This window comes from Pygocentrus nattereri, chromosome 9 (genome assembly GCF_015220715.1).
Source record: "Pygocentrus nattereri isolate fPygNat1 chromosome 9, fPygNat1.pri, whole genome shotgun sequence".
NCBI classification, from domain to species: Eukaryota; Metazoa; Chordata; class Actinopteri; order Characiformes; family Serrasalmidae; genus Pygocentrus; species Pygocentrus nattereri.
This window is the reverse complement of record NC_051219.1, coordinates 32,790,765-32,802,346: the sequence shown is the minus strand read 5'-3', so window position 1 is coordinate 32,802,346 and position 11,582 is coordinate 32,790,765. Positions and strand designations below refer to the sequence as shown.

General features: G+C 39.6%; 1 protein-coding gene across 1 annotated transcript; it reads left to right on the top strand.

Moving 5' to 3' along the window:
- The first annotated feature begins 920 nt into the window (after nt 1–920).
- Nucleotides 921–11,344, top strand: ribc1 (RIB43A domain with coiled-coils 1). The gene is made up of 8 exons (XM_017708128.2): nt 921–988; nt 3,213–3,444; nt 3,527–3,747; nt 3,983–4,097; nt 4,397–4,515; nt 5,759–5,998; nt 8,386–8,552; nt 9,647–11,344. The coding sequence occupies exons 2-8, from the start codon at nt 3,246–3,248 to the stop codon at nt 9,726–9,728; spliced, it is 1,143 nt and encodes a 380-aa protein (XP_017563617.1). The 5' UTR covers nt 921–988; nt 3,213–3,245; the 3' UTR covers nt 9,729–11,344.
- The last annotated feature ends 238 nt before the right edge of the window (nt 11,345–11,582 follow it).

Here is an 11,582-nt window from a genome sequence, read left to right as displayed (position 1 = left end):
TTAACGCAGGTTGCAGCATAAGGGCATAATAAAAGTCCTCTACGGCTCCTGAACCACACATTTTTTGGAGGAGGGTCGTCTGGTATTATGAAATTAAATAATTCTTGTACACTGTAATATTCTGATAAATACACTATATAGCTTTTATCCACCTTAGACAATTTCCCTGACATAAAAGCCAACGAATATTCTCAGATGAAATAAATACCCTAAATCCCAAATTTATAATTCAGTTATTAATATTAAGACTCATTATTCTGTAATAATAATAAAGTGTCCAGTGACTACTATGAAAGCATTACGTAGGTTATCAAAATTAGCAGCTGAACTGTTATGGATACCAGCCCTCCAAGAGTTGAGCACCCCTGGTTTAAGGGGTTCTTAATATGATCTATTCTAGTCTTTTTTCTATATAACATATATCCATCATATTACGTATTATTATATATATATTTTATTGCCTAGTTATTGATCTTAAGTTTTGTCTTCTGTCATATTATTCAGTAACTTCTAAAAATAATTCAGAATATAAATCTACGAAAGTTATGTCCACAAACCTTAGATAATAAGCTACCTGAAAATGAATTTTCAGTTTCGTGCTGTTGTTCGACAGAATTAACGGTCAGTTTCTGTACTTTAATCTACAGTTTCCTGTATTAAAATGGTCTTTTATCGGCAGGAGCTGTCCGTGGTGCTGAATCTAAATATTCTTGTAGCCCAAATTCAGAGCTTCACCTCTACGTTAGAGGTTAAATAACACAACGCGATGAAACTCATATACGATAAAAGCTTACATTTAAAAGCATGTTGTGTTTACAGCAACGCTAAAATGAATCTTGTGTACAACAGCAAGGGCCGCCTGCAAGTCCCACTACGTTACAACCTGAACGTTTACTGCGCATGTCTGGTTACCTTGGCTACACAGCCTCCAAACAAAGTTTAGCAGAGACTTGCAGTGGCGCATTAGGCGAACGTTAAACGTTCACAGGTAAGATTTTTTGCTCTTTCTCTTACTCATACTGTGGACACATTTCTTTCCAGATTATTCATGAAGAAGCTGAATAGAAAGTGATTTAGTTAGCCTAAAAGTGGAACCTAAAAGAAAACTAGCCTCCGTAATGAACGAAGCTGCAGTCAGCTTTCACGAGCTTCTTGTTCGAAATTTCCCGTTCCACCTTAAACAGTGCAGCAGTAACATTCTGGCTCTTATGGCTGCACTATTTAAGGTGGAACGGGAAAATTCGAACAAGAAGCTGGCGAAAGCTGACTTCAGTTTCGTCTGTAACGATAACAGTTCCCGGCTAGGTCTGCTAGTTGCTAAGTTACTGACTAAACATCTTAAACTTTAGAAGTTTTAGATTACAGATTACAGAAAATTTTTATTTCTCTTAAATGAATCGTATTAAAGTTATTTACAGATTGGCTTGCTTCCCATTATTGAAACTAATATTTCCAAAAGTATTCACTCACTCATACAATTCATTGAATTCAGGTGTTTCAATCACTTCCATGGCCACTGGTGTATGAAACCAAGCCCCTAGGACTGCAGACTGCTTCTACAAACACTAGTGAAAGAATGGGTCACTCTCAGGAGCTGAATTCCAGCATGGTGTCATGATAGGATGCCACATCTGCAACAAGCCCAGTTGTGAAATTCCCTCGCTACTAAATATTCCACAGTCAACTGTCAGGTATTATAAAAAGTGGAAGCGATTGGGAACAACAGCAACTCAGCCATGAAGTGGTAGCCCACGTAAAATGACAGAGTGGTGTCAGCGGATGCTGAGGCACATAGTGTACAGAGGTCACCAACTTTCTCCGGAGTCTATCACTACAGACCTCCAAAATTCATGTGGCTTTCAGATTAGCTCAAGAACAGTGTAGAGAGCTTCATGGAATGAGTTTCCATGGCTGAGCAGTTGCATCCAAGCCTTACATCACCAAGCACAATGCAAAGCGCCAAATGTGTAAAGCATTGCCACTGGACAGTGGAAATGTGTTCACTGGAGGGACAAATCACGCTTCTCCGTATGGCAATCCATTAGACAAGTCTGGGTTTGGTGGTTGCCAGGAGAATGGTACTTGTCTGACTACCTTGTGCCAAGTGTAAAGTTTGGTGGAGGGGGAATTATGGTGTGAGGTTGTTTTTCAGGAGTTGGGCTCATCCCCTTAGTACCAGTGAAAGGAACTCTTAAAGCTCTAGCAGACCAAGGGATTTTGGACAATTTCATGCTCCCAACTTTGTGTGAATAGTTTGGGGCTGGCCCCTTTCTGTTCCAACATGACTGCATACCAGCATACAAAGCAAGGTTCACAAAGACATGGATAAGCAAGTTTGGTGTGGAAGAACTTGACTGGCCTGTCCTGACCTCAACCCAACAGAACACCTTTGAGATGAATTAGAACTGAAACTGTGAGCCAGGCCTTCTCGTCCAACATCAGTGGTCAGAGGTTTTCCACTGACCAGCTGTGGGACGTCGTGAAACTAAATGGAACAGAACTGACATCTATTTTTATAAATCCGTCTGCAACTTTAACCCCAAAGACACTATGTGGAACAATCTAAAGGAAAAACTGTTCCACACAGAGTCGTATGCTAAAGTTTGGGCGCCCCTGGTAAAACTGACATGCTTTTTTTATTAGTAAAATAAGTACACATTCTCTATAGAGAACACACTTTACATTTTAAATATAAAACATAGTCGTCCTGTACAAAGTTAGAGGTTTTATCAAAAAAGGTTTTGCCCCATTTTTTTAGTCTTTACTTTAGTTTGTTAACATTTTATTTATTGCTAAATTAAAATGCTAGTTAAAATGAAAGTTTACTGTCAACTACACTCTGAAAAAGATGGCTTCTTCAAGGGTTCTTTAGTAAAGGGCATGGAACCATGAATTTTGTATAGAACCTTTTCATGTTTACATGTTTTTTTGCATGGCTCTTCAGATTAATGGAGAATGTGCTGTACACGATTCTACACAGAACCTTTTTGCAAATGGTTCTATATAGCACCAAAAAGGTTTCTGCTATTAAGAGTTTCTGCTATTAAAGAGTGACATTTTAAATTTGTATTTGTCACAAAAACACACACATTCACGCGTGTATGTAACAATGTATGTGTAAGAAAACCCTAGGATATCGGCCCTTTAGTGTATCACATTCCTGCGGTTTACCGTGTGTAGCAGCGCTAATGGAGAGTTTCTCTCGTGTCCAGTGTGGGAGGCTGTGAGACCTGCAGCGGTGTGAGATGTATAAACTGGACTTGCCGGTGGACTCCCGCGCGCTACAGGCCGTGGAGCGGCGACGAGCTGCTGAGTCCGCGCGCCACAAACGTATCTTTAGCACGAGGGAGAGGGTACTTGGTGTGGACGCGCGCGCGCTCGAGCGGCAGGTGGCGGAGCGGCAGCAGCGGGAGGAGGCGGAGAAGCAGCGGGACCGAGCGCACGGCAAGTCTGCACGAGACAAAGACTAAACTAACACCCCTGTGTGAGAAACAAGGCGCTCATCGTGTGTCTTTATGATATGCAGATATGCTGCGTGTTTCTATTGACCGAATGGCGCTGGAGCAGCAAAGAGAAGAGGAGCACAGGAGGAGAGAGCTGGCCCAGGAGCTCCTGAGCTATCGGGCGCTGCACCAGCGTGCTGAGGACTCTCGGGATGCAGATATCAATTATAAACGCCAGAGGGCGCCAGAAGACAATTTATCCACCGCACAGTCATGTGGACCTGCCAGTATGCAGCTTTTTCAGGTACTCACAGGGCTGGGATGTCACATGCGGAGTACATAGTCATAACACTAAATATAAAAAACACTATATTTAGGTGTTAAAGCTCTTGTAATTTTCTGTTGAATATGTTTTTTTTTTTTTTTTCCGGAATAACTTGTATTTAATGGTCATATTGACTGAAAGTTAAATAAATGTATGTGTGTTATTGAGGATGCTGCAGTATTGAGACCATGTTTCTGAATATGTGCGTGTTCAGGGTGAAGGAGTTGGAGAGGATGAACGGAAGAGGGCTGAGATGGAGCTGAACGAGAGAACGCTCCGAGCTCAAAGAGAAGAGCGGGAGAGGCAAGAAAACAAGCAGAAACACCAAGGTAAACATAAAAAAATGTTCATCATCTAAACTCCTCATAGTCCGGTCTTTACAGCCTCGGAGCTTCCACTGAAGGCCCTACTGCAGTGGGTCTGCACATTGTCCTCTCTGTATTGATGTGTTCTACTATTTTTATTGCTTTTCAGTTTCTACATAGCACCATTGAAAAATCTAATTGAAGTTTAAAATGATAAACATTTGTAGTTTTCCTGGTTCTAAAGTTCAAGTATTTGCTTTGACAGGCTTTGTGGATGTGGGGAGTGTAAGGATGTAGTGTAAGCAGTGTTTTTGTGTTTACAGAGCTGTTGAGAGGAAAGGAGCTGCTGCAGCAGGACCTGAGAGCAATCCAGCTGGATGCACTGGAGGAGGAATGCAGACGAGCTGTATGCATTGCCCTCAAAAGCTACAACCAGGCTCAGGTAAAGAGAGAGAGAGAAAACAACCAGGAGAGAGAGAGAGAAAGAGACAGAGTCACAAAGTGAACGAGAGAATGAAAGGAAAAGACGGAGCAAAAGAGAGAGATGAAGAAAGAGGGAGAGACAAAAAAAAGAAAAAAGAGTTAGACAGTCAGAGAGCTAAATAAAATGAGAGAGAGACAGCAGAGGAAAGGAGCGAGAAAGAGGGAGAGAAAGAAGCGAAGACAGAGGGAGAGAGAGTGAAGAATGAAAGAGAGTCAGGGAGATAAAGAAAAAAGACAGCAGAAGTAAGGATAGGAAGAAAGAAGGAGGGAAAAAGAGAGAGACGCACATAGCAGATGGATTAATGAAGTCATGGCTTACATTCAAATGGAAAAGATTACGTTTTTTGACACTTGGTTACATTTTATAACATATTTTGAGGGTTTACAAACATCTGATTGAAGAGACCCCTGACCTATTTCTTTATAATACATCATATGATTTCTATGCAATGCTGAACTCAAGCTACTGCGCTGGTATCAGGGCTATAATATGAAGGTTGAGGCTAGACTGGCTTAAGCCCCTTTGGGGTGACTTTAGGAAAAAAAAAAGAATGAATAAATAGATAAATACATGAAAATAATAATAAAAATAATGGAGCTAATTACTAACATTATTAATATGGTTTGGTACTATGTGTGTATGTATGTAGGTGTATTTGTGTATATGTGTGTGTGTATATAAATTTATATATATGTATGTGTATGTATGTAAAGATATGTGCATGTGTGTATATATCTGTATATGTATAGGGAAATGTGTATGTGCATGTTTTTTTGTGTTTTGTTTATTTATTCATTCTTTTTATCAATTTATTTATCTATTTTATTTATTTATTTTTAGTTAGTTAGACAGTAAGAGATACAAGAACAGAAAGAGAGAGAGAGAGAGAGAGAGAGAGCACTCAGTGGGGCTGCTTACCTGGTATTCAAACAGTGAGTCCCTTCCCCTGACTGATCTTATTCTAAAGAGGAAAGCAGCGCATTAAAATCTGAAATGTTGATCTGAACCTGTTTGCTCAGCAACAGACAAGTTAGTCACATGTTGCCGTTATTTGCAGGTTATTTTCTGTATTGAATCAACATGTAAACCCTCAGCTGTTCTGATTTTCAGCATCAATAGGCAGTGACCCTCCTGGGTCACCATAAAGCTCTGAGGTTTAAGGTTAAAGCTGAAAAGCTGATCCCTGAATGACCTTTTGCAGGCAGATGAGAGACAGGAGAGAGAGAGGCAGGAGAAGCTGAGGCGGGAGGGTGAGGAGATGGCGGAGGTGTGGCACATGGTGACCTCTGACCTGTTGACCGAATGTCCAGAGGCTGCTGAGAGAGAGGGTGAGGGGTCAGCAGTGACCCGTCGAGTGCTGCCGGACCGCTGGAAGGGGATGAGCCCCGAGCAGCTCAGCGCCATCTACAGACAGAGAGAGGAACAGCGTGCTGAAAGAGAGGTGAGGTGCCGATAATCGAACACTGAATTCACTGTTTGGGTTTTTGCTTTGTTTTATCACAGATAAAAACACTGATTTTATGTTTTAATAGGGCTGTAAAATGTGGTGCATTCACTTGTATTTCAGCATTTTATATAACACATTGTACAAATCACAAGGGGTAGTGGACACATTATTAATGGCAACTCTGATTGACTGTGAAGACATGTAAGCTTTAATACACTGTACATGTCCAGTGCTCCTAAATATGCTGTAAAAATTAAACAAAAACATTAAAAATAATCATCTCTCTTGTAGTAGGTTGCCATTTTTGTTGTGAAATCAAATGGTTGCTCTCTCTTTTTGGTGCATTTGGTGTGGATCAGTGAGCTAATTTAACTCAAATATATCATTCAGCCTTTCCAACTTCATCTAGAGCGTGACGTAGCCCAGAGAAAAACATATTTGATTATCTTATGTTCTCTTGGACTGAGTCCAGTGAAGCCATATGACATCATCACAGTGTGACAATGGCCACTCACTAGTAAAATGATTTTGTCTATTTATATTTTTCACAATAAACAAAACATTTATATTTGGTTTATACATATTTCAGTAGTACGGTTCATGTACACTATTTTAACCTTGTGAGGTCCAAAAACTCTCCCATGCATCAAATTTGATGTTGCTGTATTCGTTTGTCTGTCTTGTGACAACTGGTGGATTTGTGTGTCCTTCTACATTCGGTGTGAAACAGAGCAATGGACTGAGTCACTAAGGACTGACCCATCACACTCGACACCCTTTATTCTTCATTCAGTCCACATCAGAGACACATATGAAAAGGCGTGCAAAGAATTTACAGCTGCTGAAGTTGCTGAAACTGTTTCTCATTATAGAGCGAGCAGAGGCTCTAAACATTTTCACATGACATGTGGGTATCATTTCAATTCATGTTAAAAGACCAATATAAGATATGCAAAAGTCGAGAAAATGCCCTCAGACCCCAGAGGGTTAAGACATTAAAGTTTCCCTGTAAGGACGAGACTGAGAAGGCAAAGAGCGTACAGTCAGATATGGCACAGCGTTTTCATTAACTAGGTCAAGTAACTTTAGGTGACAGCGCTCCAGAAACAGTGAGAGTATAACTCTCTGACAAACAAACATGTCCATATATTGTCCACCTGTAAGAAGACCATGAGTCTCATCTGACATCTGAAGAAGCAGCAACTGTTACCCAGCACAAGTACCTATTGATTTGCTTTGGATACTCTGAATAAGAAAACGCTTTAAAATGTGTTTCTCCACATGTTGCTACGCCACTGCTGTCACCTGAGCATGTATATCTATGGTCTTGTTTCTTGCTTCTTCCTTTCCTGTGGTTTACCAGTAATCCATTCATTATTCCCTACAGACAATCAAATATTAGTTGACATGCACATCCTCATTAACCAGTTTGGACTGTTTTTCAGCCTCATACCATATTTTTTGCTAACATACCTATTCTGATCCATTTTTAAATTTTCTTTTCAATTTACATGCTCTTTGAAAGACTGTGAAGAGTGCAAAACCTTAATTCTTAATAATCTTATGATGTGATTTGGCCAATTTTTTATTCGTCTGTGAAGGAAAGGTTTTTCTCTGGGTGTTGCTTTTGTAGATCTTTAGCTTTAGACATTTGAACCTCATTCAAGTAACATATAGTATTCTTACCTTGGGAATGCAGTGTTAAGACTTCTTTGAAATCATGTCTCTGGCTTATATTCCAGCCTGTTAGCTGGCCAGTTTACTGTAATGAGGACAGAATACAGTCCATTGAACTCAAAGTTAAATTAAACAAAAGAGTCTAAATCAGTTATTCATAGAAATTTTGTTAGTGATATGCAGCATTATATGGATATATTATCTTTAGTGTCAGAAGTTTCACACTGGAGCTAAATGAGCTAACAAGCAATGGAAAAATCATATCACAACATATATCACATAAACATGTTTACTTGAGATGAGTTAATAACTCGACACAGTTTACAGCAAGTATGTCTATTTAAGTTTGATTAATATTAACTGATAACTATAACCTTCCATTGCTTGTCAGTAAAGCCTTGTAGCTCTACTGCACAACTAAAGAAGCAAACCTCAGACACTAAACATGCTGGCTGATCAGACATTTGGGATTTGAGGGAAACGGTGAAACACTTCAAGAGAGGATTACAGGAATCAATGCGAAAGATGATGAAAGCATTAACCAGCATTACTGCATCACCACTGCTGAGAAGAGCTCTCCCACACTTTCACTTGCCCTTTGGAATTGACCGCTGTTAGTCTCTGCCCATTTATCTTGATCTCACAGGATCAGTGTCCTCACTGTGCGGTTTGCATTACTATCCCTCTTTCTGTCCTTGCTGCAGAATCAGAGGCAGCTGGAGAGGCAGAAGGAGGTGGCGTGGAGTTTGCAGCAGCTGAAGCAGGCCAGGAAGCAGGTGGAGGAAGAGGGAAGAATGAGAGAGCTGGAGAAAGAGAGGAGAGTACAGCTGGACAAATACAACCAGCAGCTGGCCCAAGAGCAGCGGATACAGTAAGGGCAGCACATCTTCACTGACCTCAGAGCAGCAGGGAGGAAATGATCCCTAGCTTATTGGCCTACATCATTCTCATAGGATTTTCTACTTTACACTACTACTACTTTAGTACCACTTCTACTTTAGTTTTTTTAGGCACTTTAAAGAGGGATTTCACTGATATTTATAAAGGCTGCCATCATTCAATCAATAATCATTCAGAGTTGTCTGATGTGAAACAGTACAGAGTGAAGACATATTGAGTCAGAATTGTTCACAGTGGTGGTGACAGAACCAGATATCTGAGTTTAATGCGTCTAAAACTACATCACAAAAAATGATTGCATGAAATAGTTGTAAATAGTTTTGGGATAAGGTATCAGCTTAAAGTATATTTTGTAAAATCCATTCATGGCGAGGGCTACATGCAGGGCATGGTAAGGCAAAATAATACTTCAAAACTTGTTTTTTCAGATTTACTGTTAATTTATAATTATGAAGATTACACAAATACTCAGAAGAGACCTATATGTTCAGTAGTCATTTTGGACAGCAAATGCAATATATATATTTTCTATGTAGACATCATGACCACTGGTTCCCATCAGCACTGTAAAAAAATAGTCGGTACATTTTCCTACAACTAAACTCTCACCGATAAAATATTGGAATTAACTGCATTTTGTTCATTTCCTGTACTCATGATATTGTGATAAAAACAGGAAACCTTTATTTTTCATACACGTTTAAATGAGCCAACTTGATTTCTATTTAACATCAGCAAAAAATATGCTTTAAAATCTTGTGTCAAAGATATTTAAAGGGCACATATCTAACATTTTATTGTGTTTTTTTTTCTTAGGATACATTTATGATGTTTGCATGTGTTTGTGCAAATGTGTGGCTTTTATGGCCTCACAAAAATTAATTCTTTCAAAACTAATTTTTGGGCTGAATGGACTGGAGAAAAATCACGGTTTTCCATGATATTGGTTCTTTAATGTAAACAACTGTCCTTCAATCTAGACTGATAAATTAAAGGCTATTTCCATCTAAAAAGGCCAAGAGAGTTTGAAATAGTTTACTAACACTTAGACTGTGTCTGTTGCAGCCAGCAGTACCTCAACAACCAGCTTTACACAAACCAGCCCTCCGCCCGCTACTTCACCCAGTTTGGCACAAGTTCTCGCTAGAAGCCTACAGAACGTCTCCATCCTCTCCTCTGCAGCCAGTAAATTCTGGATGATTGAATTTTAAATCATTGAGTTTGTACACTCTTTTATAATTAAAGAATTACATCTTTAAGATTCACTAGGAAACTGCTGAACTAGTAAAACAGTCATAATAGTAGAATGATCTTGTATGACCTCATAACACTTCACAGACCATTTGAACCACAACTCTGCAGTAGACGTAGATTGTTCCATGGAATTTTATTTTTGAAGCATTTACATACAGAGTCATGATTCACATACAGTGTCATTGTCCAGTTCAACCCCACTTGTACAATCCCACCCCTATCAGTCCCTCATTCACTTCCCACTGTACCAGTGCTCCATTCACACCCATGGCAGAGATAAACACAATGAATAAGGGACATCATGACAGTCAAATACAAACCCACAAGTGCACTCATCCACCCATTCCTTTCTTTCTTATCCACTACATTTTCTTTCTGTTATCCTGGTTTTTATTAATCTGATTTCATTCATTTCTGCAACTTTTGATTTGATTCTATGTCACAAATAGGGAACACATGACATAAGAGTCTTCCAGGTGTTGTCTAAGCCTGGACAAATCGAAAACCAAATCTACAGTAGCTTAAACCAGTTTAATGTTTGACATTATTTGAAAGTACTGTAGGTTATTTTAAATTAGAGGAAAACAGTAAAATGTGTGACAGGATGATATATTGAATTGACCTCTTCACGCTCTGCCCACAAATACTTTTTTTTGCACCAACTACTGTGAGGCCTTAAAGAACCTTTACAGACATTAAAATAGACTAGAAATAGCGATCGCTGTTTAGACTCAATACTTTCTAGTTTAAAATGCGACCTATCCAGTTAGGAAATGTCAGCTTGCTAGAATGTTGACATTAGCTAGATTACACAACAAAAATACAACAATTAGTAACACCTATCTGTCACTTTATCTATTTATTTATTTTGGTAACGTAGGGCTCGGCGTTCACATTTTTTGAGAAGCCGTCACGTGTACTGATACAAAGTGTTTCTTTGGGAAGTAAACTGAGTATTTACCTTTTTTACAGTCAATAACAGATACAATAACAGATCATTATGGAGCTATTTCACTACACTAAACACTATGCAGCAGTACATTTGCTAGTAAAGCAACATCTTCCAAATACTTTCCAATACTTTTTGATGTCCACATGTTCTGGACTCCACTGTAGGAGTCACAAACCCCTTTTTACGTGTATGAATACATTTAATAGTATCTGTATCAAGATATTAGCCTTGGTATTGTTTACAAGGCCTGACGAATCAAAAACAAAATCAGGACGCACCCAGCACTACTGCCAGAGCTCGGCCAACCTCACAACAGTAGCGACCAAAGCACATATTTGTGGGCGGAGCATGAAAAATACAATTTGGCTAAGATTCACCTCGCATCCTGAGTAAAATCTGCCCTTACTCTCCTCTGTGTGACCAGCAAACAGCAGTATAGTGAATATCTGTAAGTTGTCTCTACTTCTCTCTAAGGCCAACGCATGCTCGGACATTAACAGAACACAGATGTCTAGCAGCAGCTCGGTTGAATATTGACATAATTCGCTTCACTTATTCCTCCTGTATGAAAATAGACTTCTAAGAGAATTTTGTCCTGAGTGTCTGTACAGCATAAACAAGGGAGGCAAACACGAAACCAATTAAAACCAGCCCTGCCGGCCCCCCACAACATCACACACTCCTCCCAGTGGACCATGGCAGCTCGGAAAGAGCGGTTTCAGTGACTTCGAGTCAGCACATTGCAAATTCTCCCTGCATGTATGTACGTGTGCACTGCACAAACAAGACTAGAGC

Bases quoted from the DNA above. Each gene is read 5' to 3' on its own strand.
- ribc1 (XM_017708128.2), top strand. From the start codon at position 3,246: ATGTATAAACTGGACTTGCCGGTGGACTCCCGCGCGCTACAGGCCGTG. The intron at 4,098-4,396 runs GTAAACATAAAA...TTGTGTTTACAG, and splicing joins AAACAAGCAGAAACACCAAG to AGCTGTTGAGAGGAAAGGAG. The intron at 4,516-5,758 runs GTAAAGAGAGAG...GACCTTTTGCAG, and splicing joins AAAGCTACAACCAGGCTCAG to GCAGATGAGAGACAGGAGAG.